This window comes from Pantherophis guttatus, chromosome 15 (assembly GCF_059756535.1).
Source record: "Pantherophis guttatus breed Tessera chromosome 15, ASM5975653v1, whole genome shotgun sequence".
In the NCBI taxonomy this organism is placed as follows: Eukaryota; Metazoa; Chordata; class Lepidosauria; order Squamata; family Colubridae; genus Pantherophis; species Pantherophis guttatus.
Window position 1 is genome coordinate 2328443 of NC_142077.1, and position 19734 is coordinate 2348176.

At 48.0% G+C, this 19734-nt stretch overlaps 1 protein-coding gene across 3 annotated transcripts in view; it reads right to left on the reverse strand.

Moving 5' to 3' along the window:
• Positions 1-2309: 2309 nt before the first annotated feature.
• Positions 2310-19734, reverse strand: part of TP73 (tumor protein p73) — a 63768-nt gene continuing 46343 nt past the window's right edge. For all 3 annotated transcript variants that reach the window (XM_087879255.1, XM_087879256.1, XM_087879254.1), the window contains 10 exons: positions 12995-13181; positions 11794-11909; positions 9897-10006; positions 8985-9127; positions 8523-8611; positions 8066-8190; positions 6599-6753; positions 5988-6120; positions 4799-4892; positions 2310-3780 (listed from right to left, as the gene is read on the reverse strand). In XM_087879255.1, the coding sequence (XP_087735381.1) occupies positions 3460-3780; positions 4799-4892; positions 5988-6120; positions 6599-6753; positions 8066-8190; positions 8523-8611; positions 8985-9127; positions 9897-10006; positions 11794-11909; positions 12995-13181 (1473 nt within the window). In that variant the 3' untranslated portion in view covers positions 2310-3459. The remainder of the gene's footprint in view (positions 3781-4798; positions 4893-5987; positions 6121-6598; positions 6754-8065; positions 8191-8522; positions 8612-8984; positions 9128-9896; positions 10007-11793; positions 11910-12994; positions 13182-19734) is intronic.

Consider the following 19734-nt stretch of genomic DNA (forward strand, 5'->3'; position numbering starts at 1 on the left):
GACGTGATGACGTCTGGGTGGGTGGGCGGAGCCTCCTGCAGCCGCCGCTACCAGTTTGCCAAAACCGGATAGATCCGGCTAAACACACTACTAGTCTAAACGATCATCCAGAAAGAAGCAGATATATTTGCCGCGTCCTGAGCCAGTCCCACAAAAGCCGTGAATTCTAATCAACTTTAAACTCTTCGCCGTGTTATGTGTAGCACAGGTAGTCCTCGAGGTACGACCACCACGGACCGCCAACATTTTTCTGTCGCTAAGCGAGGCGGCGGTTCGAATGAATTTCGCCTCGTTTTCATGCCGCGGTTGTTCAGTGAACCCGAGTCCCCTATCGACTTTGCGTGTCGGGAGTGTTCGCCAAAGAGAAATCGCGTGCAACCTCGGGACTCTGCGACCGTCATAAAGACGAGTCGGTTGCCAAGTGCCGGAATTTGGAATCTCGTGAACCAACGGTCGTAAGTGTTGAAAAACGGCCCTAAGCCTCTTTTTTTCCAGTAATGACGACGTAATTTTTTTTCTTTTTTTTCCGTGGGAGAAAATATCAATCTGGCGCAAATGTGCGTTGTTTTTTTTTAAGATACGGCCAGCATCTCAGAAACTTCTTCTTGGCCCTTTTTGGTCATTTAAGGCCGTGGTTTGAGAAGTGGTGGGGATAATAAATCAGTTTTTTGTAGGGTATCGCTGCCCTATCCTAAAGCAGAGATTTTTAGATAAAAAGATAATTCTCCGTCTCTTCTACTTTCTTCTCCGCATTAAAAAAAGCAATTTTTTTAAAAAATCAGAATCAACCATAGTTCCCCTTCAAGCAAACAAGCCACTGATAGCTTTCATTGCTTCTTCCTGGGCTATTTTTGTTATTTTTGGCTGCTAATCTTGGCTTACCTAGAACTCTACAATAGTTAATACTGCTGCCAGGGAAAAGAGCTCAGAAAAGAGCTCAGAAAAGACATTTTTTCTTACTGCCACAACATAAGAGACTGAAAAGGTGCTTTTTTTTTCCACTTTTTTTTTTTTTTAAAGTAAAGTGCTTTAACTGGATTTCTACTTGGCTGGCGTGATTCGATCTCGGGATCCGGGATCGCAAAGCACAGTTCGGGGATGCCTCTCTCAGTTGGCTCGGAGAATTGGTTAGACGAGGAAGTTTTACCGCTCGTCCTACGCGCAGAAACTGCTAGTAAGATGGGGAATTCGAAATCACCTGGAAATGTGTTTGTTTGCGAAACAGCCAGCTGTTTCAACACACACACACACACACACACACACACACACAAACACAACAGCAACAACACCAATTCTGCAAGCAAATAAACCAAGCCGTGTGAATCCCTTGCTTGGGTAAGATGCGTTGCGTTAAAAAACGTAAAAGGAACGCTTTTTAAAAGTCAACTCAATCCTGGACCTGACTGGAGAATTTTGATTTTTTTCTTTTCCTGCTTTAAACAACTCGGAGCACTGTTTAAATTTGGACCTCCAAGCTTCAACAACAACTTGAAAGTTGGGGGGGGAAAATGTGTTTGGGATCAGAGGACAATCTTCCAAAATTAATACAACCTTTTTTCGAACATTTACGATCCGTTGAATTTACACTCGGGAGACTGGCAAGAGTGGGGGGTTGTTGTTTTTTTTTACACTTTCTAAAGATTTTAAACTTTCCTCTTTAATTTTTTTTCTTCTTTTTAATCTTAGCTATTTTTTCCCCCAAAAAAATTCCCCAGGAATTTGCTGCATGTTTGGGTCAGTCCAGTGGTGAAATTTTCCGCGGTTTGATGCCTGCCCATACGTAGTGTGCACCAAACGTGCGGAAAAAGTGCGGAAAAAGTGTGGGAAAAGGAGGCTTAAGAAGGTAAGTAGAACAGCGAGAGGGGGGAAACAGCTGTGCCGCCCAATTTAGAATATAAATCTCATGGCACAGCTGATAGTCGGAAATAAACTGGTAGCTTTTTTTTCAACTACCGGTTTGTCCGAACTGGTGTGAACCAGTAGCATTTTACCCCTGTAAAATGTCCTTGGAGATTGAAAAAAGTGTGTATATTCAGTTTGCATGTAGGTGTTACGTACAGATTGTTTATCTTGGGGGTTGTAAGTATTTCTCCTAATTTTATCATTAGACAGACTGAAGCAGGACTCTTAGGCAGCAAATTGTGATAAGAGGGAAAACTTTGCATCCGTAAACGACACCCAAAATTTTCTGAATCGCAATCCCGTCACACACGCACGGATCTCATGGCAAAGCACATATATTTTTTTAAAAATCCGTTTCTTTATGGAGATCGGACGTTCAGTTTAGGAATGGACTCCCCAAGCCGAAATCATCTGTGAGTTTTAATCCCTTTGACTGTACATATAAGTCTTTTCTTCCTCTCCAAACTTGGCAACTTTTAAGATTTGTGGACTTCAACTCCCAGAATTCCCTAGCCAGCCATTTGCTGCTGGCTGGGGAATTCTGGGAGTTGAAGTCCACAAGTCTTAAAGTTGCCATGTTTTGTGGGCTTCAACTCCCAGAATTCCCTAGCCAGCCATTTGCTGCTGGCTGGGGAATTCTGGGAGTTGAAGTCCCAAAATAGCAAAATTTTCTAGACTTCAACTCCCATAATTCCCCCATTTGCTGCTGGCTGGGGAATTCTGGGAGTTGAAGTCCACAAGTCTTAAAGTTGCCAAGTTAGGAGACCCTTGGAATTAGACCCCCAAATGGTCAAATCTTGGTGGTAGACAAAGCCACGTCCATCTTAAAATAGCTTACATAAACCTTACAACAGTGATTAAATACAGTTATGTACAGCGTATGTCTGCTCGAGCGGAGCAAAAGGTGAACCTAACTAATACAAACGTCACTTGGCTTTGTCGACCGACTTATAAACAGTTTCTGTTGTTGTTTTCAGTCTACGTAGCACTGTAGAAAAACAAACACTTTTTGGCAGTCCGTTAAAGGAAGGGATGGGGGTCGGCGGAAGGCGGTACCCCTCGTTTCTAGATCCTTTTCAACCAAATGGGGGAATTGACCCATTTTTCAGAAGAAACGATGGCCATCGTTGGAGGAAAAGTCAAGGGTTGATTGTTCAGGAACGAAACCTGCCCCTCCTCTCTCCTTGTGGACGCAAAATTGACACCCAGATGTTCAGCAAATTCAAATGCAAGTTTCCGTCGATTTTTCCGAGTCTCTTTCCTTCTGATCGCTTTGCGTTTTCGCACGTCGTCGCCGTAGGCAAAACGTACGAAAGTGAAATGTATTCGTCGATTTTTCCGAGTCTGCCAGTTGAACGCCATCTCTTTCCTTCCGATGGGTTGCACGACAACGCCGTCGACGGGCGTATGAAAGCGGACACCGCCGATAGTCCACCGCCACAACCTCTCCGCAATACTTTTTTTTTTTTTTGGTGCGGCTTTACTCTGGCACCAAAATCTACGGGTCCGCAGAGCCGGCTGGCTCGCCCCAGACCTCCCCGTCCCCCCCAGACCACTTCAGTTGATTTCCCCCTCGAGAAACTCCTCTTTGATGGACTGTTTGCGGGATTTGCAATCCGGCAGGTCGAAGCCAAAGTCTGCCCATTCGTCGGATCCGCTCCGATTCGGGATGGTGATGGTGTGACGGACTCGGAAATGCACAGCTTCCATGACGCGCTGCCGCTGCAGCTCTCCGGAAGTCCCGATGGAGATGGTGGCGGCGTTGCTGCTGGAACGGAGGAGCTGCTGCCCGCCGTAATCGTGGCTCTGCTTCAGATCTTGGAGGCCCCTCCAGATGACCATGCGGTATTGCTCCGGGATCTTCAGGGCCGCGAGATCCTACCGAGAGACAAAGGCGCGGATCAACTCCGAAGGACAGATCTCCATCCCGTGGGGGTCCTTGAGTGCTTTCGGAGGCTGGGTGGTTTTCTTACAGATGTTTCATTGCCCAACTAGGTAACGTCATAACTGATGGTGGAATGATGATGTTGCTTAGTTGGGCAAGGAAACGTTTGAATGAATCCTCCTCCTCCTCCTCCTCCTCCTCCTCCCCCTCCTTTCCTTTTTCTTTGTCCTTCTCTCGGCAAACCTCATTCATTGCTAACACTGATGATGTTATTTGGATGGGTAATGAAATGTCTTCAAGAAAACCAAGTAGCTCAGAGAGCACCAAGGATCCCACAGTCCTTCCTCCTCCTCCTCCTCCTCCTCCTCCTCCTCCTCCTCCTCCTCCTCCTCCTCCTCCTCCTCCTCCTCCTCCTCCTCCTCCTCCTCCTCCTCCTCCTCCTCAACTCCCACTTCCTTCTAGCACTGATGACGTTCCCTAGCTGGGTCATTAAAACGTCTGCAAGAAAACCACCCACCTCAGAGAGCCCCCGAGGACCCCCACAGTTCAACCCCGAGCCCCAAATATCCTGTTTTCAAGAATATTTGCAAGAAATGAAAAGAAAGCAAACAACACACGCCCACCCCCACCCTCCCAGCTTCTTCCAGCTACAAAACAATCTCCAAATTTATTCTCTGTCCTCCTGACCACAAGAGCTGCTTTCACTGGGGGAGAGGGAGAGAAGGAAGATGTTAGAAGAAAATGGAAAGTGGGGGGATTGTGTCGGGGGGGAGGCAACCTGTATTCACCTTTGCCACCGGATATGAATTTAGTTTTTTTTTTTTTGCAAAATGGGCCAAGTCCTTGGATGGGGAGGCACGGAGAGGCCCCAGACGGAGCGAAGGGAACATTGCAAAAGGAGATGGGGGGGAGAAATGGGTTGGGGTCCTGCACCCCTCCTCATCCCCGTTGATCCCTCCGTGCCCCCCCCCCACCCACAAGCAAGAGACCTTTCCGAAAAGGTGCATTTACCTCCAAGGTCAAATTCTGCAGGTGATAAAGAGTCTGTAAGCCTTGCGAAGTGAAATAGTCAATGCAGTTCGAGCAACCCAATCCTGCTAGAAAACTGCAAAGGAAAATAAAGGAGAATTAAAAAAAAAAAAGATTAAATCCTGACAGAAGCGAGATATTTCGTCGTCATCATCATCATCATCATCATCATAAAAAATTAGATTAAATCCTGACGTCCTGTGCCAGTCTGTTCAGAAGAACTTGCCAACAGGGTTTGTGTGATGCCGTTGGGTGAGGAGCCGCAGCACTACCAAACCCATCCTCCCCAACGAGGAGGCAGCCAGCAACCATCTGCCCAAATTCTTGAGAATTGCAGAGTTGGTTTCCACGAATGGCATGTCAGGAAGATGATTTTCCAATTTTTGGGGAGGGAGGAAGGTATTCTAAGGGACGCGGTGACTCAGGGGCTAAGACGCTGAGCTTGTCGATCGAAAGGTCGGCAGTGCGGCGGTTCGAATCCCGAGCGCCGCGTAACGGGGTGAGCTCCCGTGACTTGTCCCAGCTTCTGCCAACCTAGCAGTTCGAAAGCAGGTAAAAAAGGCAAGTAGGAAAATAGGGACCCCCTTTGGTGGGAAGGGAACAGCGTTCGGTGCGCCTTTGGCATTGAGTCATGCCAGCCACATGACCACGGAGACGTCTTCGGACAGCGCTGGCTCTTCGGCTTTGAAACGGAGATGAGCACCGCCCCCTAGAGTCGGGAACGACTAGCACGTATGTGCGAGGGGAACCTTTACCTTTAAGGTATTCTAGGCCAGGGGTCTCTGAATTTGGCAACCGGCTGGGGGAATTCTGGGAGTTGAAGCCCACGAGTCTTCGAAGTTGCCAAGTTTGGAGACTCCTTGAATCGAATTGTGTGCAGCCCTCAGCCCAAAACCAGCTTGCTCCAGAGATGATATAAGATGTAGAGTAACAGAGTTGGAAGGGACCTTGGAGGTCTTCTAGTCTAACCCCCTGCTCACTCAGGAGACCCCCTAGACCAGCGGCCTTCCACCCTGGCATGACTGGGGGATTATGGGAACTGTAGTCCACAAGTCATCAAGGTTATTGCACCTGGAACATCATTGGGGTCCCCATCCCTGGATCAGCTAGACGTTAAAACAGACAAGCGGGGCTGCCCCCCCCCCGCCACCACCACCTGTGGCGTCCGTACCTGACAAGGCTGGGGTCTGGGTTGTAGGGTGGGGGCGGAGTGCAGTGCGAGCTGGAGACCATGGGCTGTGAGGCGTGTGCCCCGTTCATCTCGCCGTTGGACTGCATGGCGTGATTGTTGAGCATCGTCGGGCCTGAGATCCAGAAAAGAAACACAGCCGGTGAGTTTACAAATCCCATTTTACTTGTAAATATGGAATGCATTCGGCTCGGATGTCGGCTCCTGTTCTGACCTAGGCTTCCCTAAAAAGCAGGAAGCAGTGATGGGATTCAGCCGGTTCGCACCACTTCGGGAGAACCGGTTGTTAACTTTCTGAGCAGTTTGGCAAAGTGGTTGTTGGAAGAAATCCTTAGGGCAGAGAACCGGTTGTTAAAATTACTTGAATCCCACCACTGGTCGTAAGTTGCTTTTTTTCAGGGCCGTTAAGTAACTTCAAACGGTCACTGTTGTAAGTCAAGGACTACTGGCATTTGTAGAAGTGATGGAAGGGCCAAAAACTCAACAACTACCTAAACTGGGTATGGTTCAACCAACACGGATTCCTTGAAATCATCAGCAGGGCAGGTGTGAAATAAGTTATGGGGATACCTTTGAGGGGGGAGGGGTCTTACCCATAGGCCCAAGGTTTGGCCCCGTGCCAGGCCCCTGCTGAAGAGGTTGCCCCACCAGCTGGTTCACGGATGGTAGCTTGTTGATGCCTCCTGGATGAAGCTTATTCACGGGGGACAAGACCGGGCCGTAGGACGATGGAGAATGGAGGTGCGTCCTGTGGGCGAAAGGAGCAGAGAGTGAGCCCAAAACATGCCAGGGGGCGCCCTCCTCCTTCCAACTGGACCAAGGTGCTGCCCTCCCCGCAGGTTAGGGGGAGCTGTGCCCATCATCTGCAAAAACCAACGTGGGGAACCTGGAGTCGCGTTTAAGCCAGGGATATGGGCAATTGAATTTCTAAAGCAGGCCACTTGAGGGCGCCAGTCAGCTGAAGGTTGTCCTGCCCCCTGCAGCCTGTTTATTTCATTTCAGGGGTCCTTGGTGCTCTCTGAGCCTGGTGGTTTTCTTGCAAACGTTTCATGACCCAACGAGATAATATCATCAGTGTTAGAAGGGAGTGGGTTTGCAGAGGGAGGGAGGGAGGAGGAGGACTGTGGGGTCTTTGGTGCTCTCTGAGCTTGTTTTTTTCCTTGCAGATTGTTGGAATGTATTTGTAGGCAACAACTACAGTAGTATTCAGCCAGTAGATGGCAGTGTTTACAAGTTTGGATCTATGGTATATGCTCTATGCTCTTTTGTTCTAAGTAAGAGATCTCTGTTACAGTTAAAATAGTTGAGCAGTAAAGCACATGGTGATTGTACATGGTGATTGTACTATAAACAGAATCTGTAACACAAGAGTTTCATGACCCAGCTAGATAACATCATCAGAGCTAGAAGGTTTGCAGACAGGGGGAAGAGGACGACTGTAGGGTCCTTGGTGCTCTCTGACCTTGGTGCTTTTCTTGCAGGCGTTTCATGATCCAACTAGGGAATATCTTCAGTGCTACCACTGCAAATCCCCCTCCCTTCTAGCCCTGATAATGTTCCCTAGTTGGGTCGTGAAACGTCTGCAAGAAAAGCCCAAAGCTCAGAGAGCACCAACGATCCCTCATTTCAACCCTGACCTACACACACTCTCCTTTATTGCTTCTTTCATTTCATTTCTAATTTCCAATTGACCTCACGCCGGCTAGACAGGGACAATCAAAGGGCCCGAGTTGGCCCTGGGGTCCATAAGATGTGTCCAGCTCTGCTCTAAGCGATTCTCAGTCACCGTCAAGACTTGAAACGCAGGATTTATACGACGCGAGTAAGTTTCATAGGAGCAGTTGGACAAGAAGTTCCCGATTCAAAGATCTGGGTGGGACAGGGCTCCGAGGCCTCCGGTCGCCCACCCCTGTTAGGAGAAGTGAACCCACAGAATAACACATGAGATTTTGGTCACCCTCCTCGTCATCCCGTCAACTCTTGCCAGGTTTTCCTTGCATTGTTGCAACAAGGAGACAGCGTTTGGACAAAGAACGGATGGGGGTTTGTGCGGGACTCACTGTCGCTGCAGAAACTGCTGTTGCTGCTGTCGGTAAGAGTCGACCAACTGCTGGGGGACCAGCTCGACCAGTTCCAAACTTTCTTTGATCTTCATCAGCATCTCAAAGTTTTCCCGACCTCGAACCTGAGCGAAGGAGAAACCAGAGGGGACTGTTTGGATTTCCAAAGGAAGCAATTTTATCAGGAACCTATCCCTGCTTTGCCGCCTTTCGGGACTACAGCTCCCATCGGTCTCCGCCGATGGTTTGGGACTACAGCTCCCATCGGTGTTTGCCGGTGGTTGAGTGCTGGAGATGAAATTATCTGGAACGGATTGCAGAGTCCCCGACTAAATATCTCTAATTTTCAGGGTGGTGTTTGTCTAATTTTTTAATGGTAAGAAACAGGCTGCAAAGATTAAACACAAAACAGAACACAAATAACGGGATTTTTTTGGGGTGCAAATTTACTACTTACAGGCACGTAATACGTTTCCTCCTCGCCGTGCCTCCGTTTCTTAACCCCGGCCCCCAACGCTGGGATACTTTGCGGGCTCTGTTTGAAAGCTGGGAAGAATCATAGCATCACAGAAGGGAAGGGACCTCGGAGGTCATCTAGTCCAACCCCCTCCTGAGGGCCAGGAATCCAAATTAAAGCTTGGAATCCTAGAAGGGAAGGGAACTTGGAGATCATCGAGTTCAACCCATGCCCAGGGAAGGAATCTAAACTAAAAATCATAGAATGGGAGGGAAACTGGAGGCCATCTAGTTCAACCCGCTAATACAGGGCGGGAATCCGTTACTACATGTTGGATGATTCAGTATCCTGGAAGGTTTACCCTTTAACCCTAAGCTGATGCTTTCTCCCCCATGATGGGACTCCATCTCCCATCTCCCTAATCAACCTCAGAGGGTCAGGACCACCAATCCCAGAACTCACTCCTCTTATTGGGGTTTCCGTTCTTGGCGGCGTTTTCGTTCAGCGCTTGCTGTTCTCGGAAGTGATCTTCGTCGGCTTTCCGGTCTCGTCCGGGACAGGCGCAGATCCGGCCTTCGAACGATCGGCGGCCCAAGACTTGTCCGCTAGGGGAAAACAACAGCACAAGGTAGTCCTCGACTTACGATCACAATTGAGCCCCAAATTTCCATCGCAAAGCGAGACATTTGTTAAGCGGGTTTTGCTCCACTTTTCGACCTTTCTCGCCACGGTTGTTACTAACTCTGGGCTGCTTGGATTTGGGGTTTTTAACTGCCACGCGAGAGAACCTGTTTCGTGTCGTGCTGACGACACCAGGCTAGAAACGGCTCGAATCTCGCCTTGGGAACGAAGCCAGCTGGATGACGTTGAGCCAGCCACTCTCATCTCAGCCCTAGGAAGGAGGCAATGGCAAACCGCTTCTGAAAAAAAAACCTTGCCCAAGAAAACCACACTGTCCGAAAATCGGACACGATTAAAAAAAAAAAATCCGCCATGCAAATTGTGCCGTGTTTGAGAAGACTCGAAATATCTTCAATCAGCTTGGTGGAGTTTCTAAAACCCCTGTAAAACTTTTACAAAGAACAAACAACTTTTCCAGTTCGGGTGGAAAGCAAAAATTGCAAAATTCTCACACGGTAGGGGGGTCCCAAAATTCTATAAAATCTCCCGTACGAGCATCTGGTTTTCTCACCAAAAAAAAAAACCTCAACAGGACCGGCAAAGATTCGTAGATGGGAATCTCGCCCGTATCGACTCCCGTTTCAACCCCGGGATTCATTCGCGGCGCTCGGGTTCTAATCTCAACAACCGACCTTGCAGAGCGGGACTCCAGAGGAGCCCCGAAGTGGGACGCCCCCACGCGGCTGAACTCACTCTCTCGTCTCCAGCGTGATGATGATTAAAATCGGTCTCCGGTTCATGCCTCCCACACAGCTGCTGTTACACATGAAGTTGTACAGGATGGTGGTAAATTCGGTGCCCACCTTGACGAGACAAAACGAGAGAGAGGTTCGTTTATCCAAACGAACGGCGGGCGGAATTCGTAAGCTACGTGTTCCGACCCAGCTCCCCCGAACACGACAAACCCTCTGTAGTTGAAGCAATGATTCCTTTATTAGGAGCGCCGGCAGCCCCGGCAAAAAGTTTCTCTCTCACCGCAGGCTAACAAGTCTGTCCGTCCAGGAGATAAATAGTTGTCGGCCACATCTATTCATCTCCGCCCCCTGCCTTTTATCCCCAGAGCTAATGTGGGGCTTCACTAGCAGCAGTGGCTCTTCCGTCCCGAGGACCAGCCCATAGATTTCCACTGCTCTCCTCTCCTCTCTGCCTTCTGTGTATCTGCACGTCAGGCACTGGACCCAGCTGTTCCTCCTCCTCCTCATCCGCCACCTCCAGACCTGGGGGCTGTTGACTCTCCATCTGAGGTCTGACGGACACCCCCAGCTGCGCCTCTGTCTCTCTCTCTCTCTGACAGCTCCATTCCCTCTTCCCCCTCGGAGCTCTCAGGTTGCTCTGATGCTGACCTTGACTCCCATTTCTCCTCATCTGATTCGGCTGCTGGAGGGGGCGGTGGCTGATGGGCCACACACTCCCTGCCATCGCAAGTCGGGGTCCCGTGTCAGAATCACCTCCCGCCCCCCCCACTCTAAAAAGTGCTGCCGTAGGAGAAGAATACAAAACGATTGTGCGATTCCCAAATTCAACGTTCGGCTTTCGTTTTTACCGGTAGCCCTCAGCACTTAGCAAATGTTCGAAGTTACGACGGACCCCAGCAAAAGCGACTCGTGAGCCAGATTCGATTCATGGAAGCACATTTTGGGGGGGGGCTTGGCAACTGGCCTGCGCGTAAGGCGGTTTGCGGCATCCCGCCGTCCCGTGAGCGTTCAATGGACGATGGTTTTGCCAGCAAAAGATGCCCCCTAGCGAACGACGAACTTGCATAACGACCACAGCGTTTGCTTAACGGCCGTCGTAAATTTGGGTGTGGTCGTGCGGCGACCCGCTGTGTGACTATCATGACTTAGGACCAAAACTGCAGGCTGAATTCCAGTCGTAAACCGAGGACTATCTGTGTACCAAACACGATGTCTGGGGAGTCCAGCAGGGGGCGCACTTAGCTGTTTGATGCAATCTTGGCTGTTTTTTTTAAAAAAAAATAATTCTCAGATCTTGCAAGAAAAAGAGAACTCTATCCATCGTTTTTTGAGATTTTTCTGGCCAAAAAATATGAAATTTCTTTCGATTGTCGTAAAATCAGACTAAAGCTTGACTCCCACTGAGATGGAAACCTCCATAACATTTCTGGGCCACAACACACAAGAAAATCACCCTGGCTATCTTGTCGGATGGCTTTTTCCGCTCCCCAGTCTCCCTTCCAACTCCTCACCCAGCCTGACCCTGCTTAGCTTGCAGCCCCTTTTAAAACGAGACCCTGCAGACTTAGTTGCAGTTGCTCAGACGGCCACCAGATGGCGGCAGATTTGTTCTCTTTCACCTTCATTACCGCCTGCAAAGAAATCAATTCCGCCAATGAAAATTAACCCCGTAATGGAAATTTTGGCTCAATATCGGAAGGGGGGGGGAAAGGCTCAGCCTTCGCTTCTTTTGATGCAATAAATTTGCAAGAATAATTTCCTGAAAGCGCCACTTTCCCGGCCCCGAGCAATGCCAATCCTTTTCCCCCCGAACCTTCAAGAGGACTAGCATCTTTGGCAATCGGACAAAAGAGCAAAGCAAAGCAGCCCTTAACTTTGCAGACCCGACACGTCACCTGGGGGGACTCGTAAGGGACCATGACGCTCTGCCTTCCCGTCACGGGGTCGTCGACATACTGGGACAGGTTGTTGCCTTCCACGCGGATCAAATGGCTGGCGGGCGCCGAGAGGCCTAGGGGAAAAAAAAAACCTGTCTTAATTGCAAAGTTGCAGATTTGAGCAAGGAAATTGCATTGCAGAAGAAGAAAGAAGAAGGAAAAATGTAAAAATTATCTGCAATCATTCCCGATGCGAGAAGTGGTTATTTTCAGCTATACTGCCCCTGTCCATGGAAGCTCCATCAAGGAGCAGGGGGAAGCCGCTACGAAAATGCTCCTAAGGCAAATCTTTCTCCTATTGTAATATTATTATTATTATGAATATTAACATCTCATCGGGTGTCATCTCTTTTTTTTCCCCCCACGTCTCTTTCCGGGATTGCAAGATATTCTTTGCTAAATGGTGAACGTGTCCCCATTTTATAACGGGGGACAGATACAGTTCGTTTAGTGACCGTTTGAAGTTACGACGGCCCTGAAAGTGACTTACGACCATTTTTTTCACACTTACGACCATTGTAAGCATCCCCACGTTCACGGGATCAAAATTCAGATGCTTGGCAATCGAGTCATATTTATGACGGTCATATGTATGATGTAGTTATCAACTCTTCAGTCAAAGAGCAATCAATCCATCCATCGATCGATTCATCAAATTCCCCCAGGGAAATCTTGGAAGGGATTTTTAAAATATATATATATATAGGAGTCTCTAAACGATTTTCTTTTTTTTTAAAAACCATCCCAAAATCTTAAAAGACATTTAATGAGGCAGATAACCAGAAGCCTCTTAGAGTGGTGAAATGGCCTAGAGGTAGGGCTCTCGCCTCACAACCAGGAGGCTGTGAGTTCGATCCTAGGTAGAGGCAGATATTTCTCTTTCTCTGGGCACAATGAGAATATATCTGCCGAACAAAACTCCGTACTGGCAACAGGAAAAGCATCCGGCCATTAAAAACACCCTGCTAACTCCATTCAGTTGCCCAGACTCCACCCCGCCAGGGATTATGGGATTGTTAAAAGATGATGATAACCAGAAGCCTCTTCTGCGGAACGTAAAAAAAAAAAAACTGCATTCAGAGAAGCAAAGAGCCGAGTTCGAGATAAGACCAAAGAGAGCCGAGTTCGAGAGATAAAAGGATAAAGGAAAAGATCGCACCGTCGTTGAAATCGCGTCCCAGCTCGTGATTCGGGCACCGCTTGACCACTTCGGTTACGTGTTCGGCCTTCTTGTATACCGGCATGGCTCGGATGACCGTCCCGGGAGGAGGAGGCGTGGAGACCTTAATCTGGATCGGACACGTCTTTGCAATTTGACAGTAGAGTTTCTTCAGCAGAGGCGAATACTGGAAATCGGAATAAAATTCACATTAAGAGAAGGACCAGGGGAGACAGGAGAGCATCTTCCAGTATTTGAGGGGCTGCCTCAGAGAGGAGGAAGGGGGTCCAGCTATTTTCCAAAGCACCCGAAGGCCAGACAAGGAACAATGGATGGGCGGGGGGTTGGACTAGATGACCTCCAAGGTCCCTTCCGACTCTGTAAGAATCTGTATCTAATTAATTAACCAAGACCTATTCATTTCTCCAACCTGCAATCTCTCCAGCCCCATTTTTCATGTTATTTTTCATCATTCATCATCATCATCATCATTCTTTCTTTTTTCAGCAAGCCGGGCTGGCTTAACATATTTTTTAACATATTTTAATTTTTAATTGGTTTGTTATCTTAAATTGGGGCCAAATTAATATATATCCTTTTAATTGTTTTTTAATGTTTGTATTGTATGTTTTTATCTGGCTGTACACCGCCCTGAGTCCCTCGGGAGAAGATGCGGTATATAAATTCGAAATAAAATCAACAACAACAACAACAACAACAACAACAACAACAACAATAATAATAATAATAATAATAATAATATTTTGCAGCCTGAAAATCCGTGTTTCTTCTCGTGACTAATTTTTCTCTAGCATGCGCTCTTTTAAAATTTAAACTTTCAGGCTTCGGGGTTGAAGTAATTCGGCCCTTAAAAGCCATTAAATTCCAGTCCTTGCAAATCATCGCAACTCAAAAGGGCTGCCTGAGCCACACGCTTAGCAGCGCGGAGGAGATGTTTCATGTTTCTAGTCCTCACTGTGAAAAGTTTCGCGCTTCTAGTCCTCGGCACTAAACTTACTTACTTACTTACTTTCTTTCTTTCTTTTTCTTTCTTTCTTTCTTTCTTTCTTTCTTTCTTTCTTTCTTTCTTTCTTTATTTATTTATTTATTTATTTATTTATTTATTTATTTATTTATTTTATTCAATTTGTATACCCGCCCTTCTCCTAGTGGACTCAGGGTGGTGCACAGCCAGAACTAAAACACATACCAATACAACATTTAAAATTTTTAAAAGAACTACATGACTTTGGCCCAAAATTTAAAACATTGAAACTAAAACCCATTGACAATTTAAAAACTAAAAAAAGTTTTAAAAACTTTTTTACAATTTAAAAACTAAAACTTTGCCACCGGCCCTTGGAAAGCGCCTACCCAAAGCATATATTTCGGCTTTTAAATCCTTTAAAAAAATATATATATATATATAAATATTCTTGTGGGCATGCTTCAAAGAAGACACAAAGCGGATGAATTTTAGATGGTTTCGATCCAATTCATTGGATGGCGGAAATTGGACAGCTCCACACACACCCAGTGCAGCCCGTGCGAAATTTTAAATCTTAGCCTGCTTTTAAAGGACCATTTTCCAGGCTTTCAAAAAAATTTTTCCTTGGGATTATTATCAGTTAAGCTATGGCTCGAGGGAGCCTGCGGTGGGGAAAATCCAAGCTTCTCTTTTCCCTAATTCATCCAGCTGTCAAAAACTTTGCCAAGGTGGATTTATTCCCGTCAACTTGTCAAAAAAAATGTGGCATTAAGCGCGTCCCATCTGGAAATAATTGCGATCAAAAAAGCTTCATTATCGGCTCATCATCCTAAAGCCGAGTTCCTTTTCGGTTCATTCGTTCGTGTTTCGTGCAAAGCCAAGAAATAAAAATTGACTTGGCCACGAGAGAGAGAGAGAGAGAGAAACGGGGTTCTGTGTTCGAAACGCTTCTCGAGGGAGGTCTGGAGCAAACTTGGCGCAAACTTGACAAAGAGGAGGGCCGCTATAGAACGGGAATAAAGAAATAAATCCAAAGGGTGGCAGGAAATCCTTGCCTTAACCACCATTCGTTTTAGTGAAGAGGAGGAAATTGGTGTAATGACTCACAATATGACACCACTGTTACTCTCTGGGACAATTTATCCTTTGTGGCTTAGTGGCGGAGATTGGCAATTTTTGGTTTAGAGAAAGGTTGCACAACCTTTGCAACGTTAAGATGGGGGAGTTCAACTGCCAGAAGGAGGGAGGGAGGGAGAGGAAGGATTGGAAGGAAAGGAGGGAAGGAAGGAAGGAAAAGGGAGATGGGAAAGAGAGGGAGGGAGGGAGGAAGAGGAAGATGGGAGAGGGAGGAGGGAGGGAGGAAGAGGAAGATGGGGAGGGAGGGAAGGAAGGAAGGAAAAGGGAGATGGGAAAGAGAGGGAGGAAGAGGAAGGATTGGAAGAGAAGGAGGGAAGGAAGGAAGGAAAAGAGATGGGAAAGAGAGGGAGGAAGAGGAAGGATTGGAAGGGAAGGAGGGAAGGAAGGAAGGAAAAGAGATGGGAAAGAGGGAGGAAGAGGAAGGATTGGAAGAGAAGGAGGGAAGGAAGGAAAAAGGAGATGGGAAAGAGGGAGGGAGGAACGATTGGAAGGGAAGAAAGGACGGAAGAAAGGGAGGAATGGAAAGGAAGGAAGGAGAGATAAGGGAGGGAGGGAGGAAAGAAAAGAGAGGAAGGAAGGAAGGAGAGAAAAGGAACAGGGAAGGGAGCGAGGGGAAGGATTGGAAAGGGAAGGAAGAGAGAGGGAGGGCGGAAGGAAGGAAGGAAATAAGGAAAGGAAGGAAGGAGAGGAAGAGAGGGAGAGAAGGAGGAAAGGAAGGGGAGGAGAGTGTAAGAAAGGAAGGAGAGAGAAGAAGGAAAGGAAAGAAAGGGAGGGAGACAGGAAGGAAAAGGGAGATGGGAAAGAGGAAAGGAGGGAGGAATGATTGAAAGGGAAGGAAGGACGGAAGAAAGGGAGGAATGGAAAGGAAGGAAGGAGATGAGGGAGGGAGGAAAGAAAAGAGAGAAAGGAAGGAAGGAGAGAAAAGAAACAGGGAAGGGAGCGAGGGGAAGGATTGGAAAGGGAAGGAAGAGAGAGAGGGAGGGCGGAAGGAGGGAAGGAAATAAGGAAAGGAAGGAAGGAGAGGAAGAGAGGGAGGGAAGGAGGAAAGGAAGGGGAGGAGAGTGTAAGAAAGGAAGGAGAGAGAAGAAGGAAAGGAAAGAAAGGGAGGGAGGGAGGCAGGAAGGAAAAGGGAGATGGGAAAGAGGGAAGGAGGGAGGAACGATTGGAAGGGAAGGAAGGACGGAAGAAAGGGAGGAATGGAAAGGAAGGAAGGAGAGATGAGGGAGGAAAGAAAAGAGAGGAAGGAAGGAAGGAGAGAAAAGAAACGGAAGGGAGGGAGGGGAAGGATTGGAAAGGGAAGGAAGAGAGAGGGAGGGAAGAAGGAAGGAAATAAGGAAAGGAAGGAAGGAGAGGAAGAGAGGGAGGGAAGGAAGAAAGGAAGGGGAGGAGAGAGATAGGAAGGAAGGAAAAAGAAGGAAGACCGACATAAATCATGGTTGGGCCAAACCGTTTCCCCCCAGCCAGCCAGTTTAGGTGAGGAGAAGTCAAATTGCCCCCTCTGGGACCCATCCTCCACCCTCCTGGCCTTCCAGATGAAGACCCTGCCCTCTGCAGAGGGGCAGCCTGTGACCAAGAGCGAAGTGGGCACCAGCTGGCGGGACTCCCCCACCCATCCACCCAGCCAGCCATGCAGGTGGTTTGGGGAGCAGCTCCAGACGCCTCTCCCCACCCTTGGCTTCCCCATTGGGGGGGGGGTCGAGAGCAAGGCCCGGCATGCCCGTGCCGCCAGGGCAGGCCTCGCTGTGCCAAGCATTCCGCCCGCTTCCCGCGAAAAGGCGAGCCCCGTGCCAAGGCGCCGTGTCCCAGCCGTGCACACACATGCTCGGAAATCCCTGGATCCAAAGATCACCTCATCCCCCAAACTCCACAGGTATGTTTTGACACCAAAGCGCCTCCTGTCCAAACACGCCTCCTCGCTCGCTCCTGGCCAGTGGTTCCCGATTGGGGGAGGATGATGGGAGCTGGAGTCAGCAAGAACCAGGGGGGAGAAGGGATGGATGAGCCAAAGGCAGGAGGGAGGGAGAGGAAGGGTTGGAAAGGAGGGGAGGAGGAAGAGGGAGGGAGGGAGAGAGGAAAAGGGAGATGGGGAAGGAAGGAAGAAAGGAGGTGAGAGTGAGGTAGGGAAAGGATGGATGGATGGATGGACCAAAGGCAGGAGGGAGAGGAAGGATTGGAAGGGAGGGGAGGAAGGAAGGAAGGAAAAGGGAGTTGGGGAAGGAAGGAAGGAAGGAGAGGGAGGTGAGAGTGAGGTAGGGAAGGGAAAGGATGGATGGATGGATGGATGGATGGATGGATGGATGGATGGATGGACCAAAGGCAGAAGGGAGAGGAAGGATTGGAAGGGAGGGAGGAAGAGAGGGAGGAAGGAAGGAAAAGGGAGATAGGGAAGGAAGGAAGGAGAGGGAGGCAGGTGAGAATGAGAGTGAGGCAGGGAAGGGAAAGGATGGATGGATGGACCAAAGGCAGAAGGGAGAGGAAGGATTGGAAGGGAGGGGAGGAAGGAAGGAAGGAAGGAAAAGGGAGATAGGGAAGGAAGGAAGGAAGGAGAGGGAGGTGAGAGTGAGGTAGGGAAGGGAAAGGATGGATGGACTAAAAGCAGGAGGGAGGGGAGGCTTGGAAGGGAGGGGAGGAAGAAAGGGAGGAAAAGGGAGTTGGGGAAGGAAGGAAGAAAGAAGAGGGAGGGAGGTGAGAGTGAGGTAGGGAAGGGAAAGGATGGATGGACCAAAGAAAGAAGGAAGAAAGAAAGAAAGAAAAAAAGGCAGGCAGGTGAGAGAAAGGAAGGAAACGGGGAGGGAGGGAAAGAATGGATGGACCGAAGGAAGGAGAATAAGAGTGATGGGTGGATGAAAGGAAGGAAGGAAGGAGAGTGAGAAAAGACCGAAGGAAATAAAAGTGGATAGATGCATAGAAGAGCAAGAAACGGTGAACGAATGAAAAATTAGAGACATTTTCCCTCCTAACCCTCAACAAAAGACTTCACAAGAAAACAAATGCCTCAAAATCCAGGCATTTAAACAACAACCCTGCAGTCTCCTGTTTTCCCACACTCCACTCTCGGTGGGCAAATCTCCCCCACCGGCCAGGCCCGGCTGGCCTTTGCTCCGGATGTCTCCTTCCGTAGCCCTGAGCCCCTGCAGAGACCCCTCCTCTGCCCCCACCCCACGGCTTAAAAGAAGCCGGCTCCCCCCTCCCTTTCCTCTGTCATCCACAGCTCTATTCCCCCCACCCCCAAGTCCCCCTTCCCAGCAAAGCCCCCTCCTCCATCCGGCCCATCGCCCCCTTTGGCTCATCCCTGGAGCAATTGGGAAGCGATGGGAATTTGCAGAAGGCAAGAAACCCTTCCTTCCCAGCCAAAGGTAAATCAACACACCTGGGTTTGTGCGAGTGGGTGGTTGTGCACAGGCTGTAAAAGAGGTGAAGTTTTATGATTTCAATGTTCATCGCTTTCGAACTCTGGGTGGCCTCATTCGGTCACCAACTACAACATGCAAGTTTCAGTTTAATCACATCTTTGTATTTACAGATAGATAGATAGATAGATAGATAGATAGATAGATAGATAGATAGATAGAATGATAGATGAGGGAGGGAGGGAGGGAGGGAGGGAGAGAGAGAGATGGATAGATAGAATGATAGATGAGGGACGGGGGAGAGAGAGAAAGATGGATGGATGGATGGATGGATGGATAGATAGAATGATAGATGAGGGAGGGAGAGAGAGAAAGATAGATAGAATGATAGATAAATTATGGAGGGAGGGAGAGAGAAAGATAGATGATAGATAGATAGATAGAATGATAGATGAGGGACGGGGGAGAGAGAGAAAGATGGATGGATGGATGGATGGATGGATGGATAGATAGAATGATAGATAGATGAGGGAGGGAGAGAAAGATAGATAGAATGATAGATAAATTATGGAGGGAGGGAGGGAGGGAGAGAGAAAGAGATAGATAGATAGATAGATAGATAGATAGATAGATAGATAGATAGATAGATAAATTATGGAGGGAGGGAGAGAGAAAGAAATAGCTAGCTAGCTAGATAGATAGAATGAAAGATGAGGGAGGGAGGGAGGGGGAGAGAGAAAGAGAAAGATAGAATGATAGATAAATTATGGAGGGAGGGAGGGAGAGAGAAAGAGATAGATAGATAGATAGATATAGATAGATAGATAGATAGATAGAATGAAAGATAGGGAGGGAGAGAGAGAAAGAGATAGATAGATAGAGAAGGGAGGGAGGGGGAGACAGAAAGATAGATAGATAGATTGATAGATTGATAGATTCATAGATTGATAGATGATAGATAGAATGAGATAAATTATGGAGGGAGGGAGGGAGAGAGAAAGATAGATAGATAGATAGATAGATAGATAGATAGGTGATAGATACAAATATACGTATATATTCGTATATACGTATATATACGTATGTATTTCGTATACCAATATACGAAAACAAATACACGTATGTGTACATATATAATATAATATGTAGATATACATATTTACGTCTTTAGATTTGCAATATTTATAACCCTCTGCATGGATTCCGGGTGGGGTAGACACCTAGCTGGAAGGGAACTCGGAGGTCATCTAGTCTGACCCCTTGCC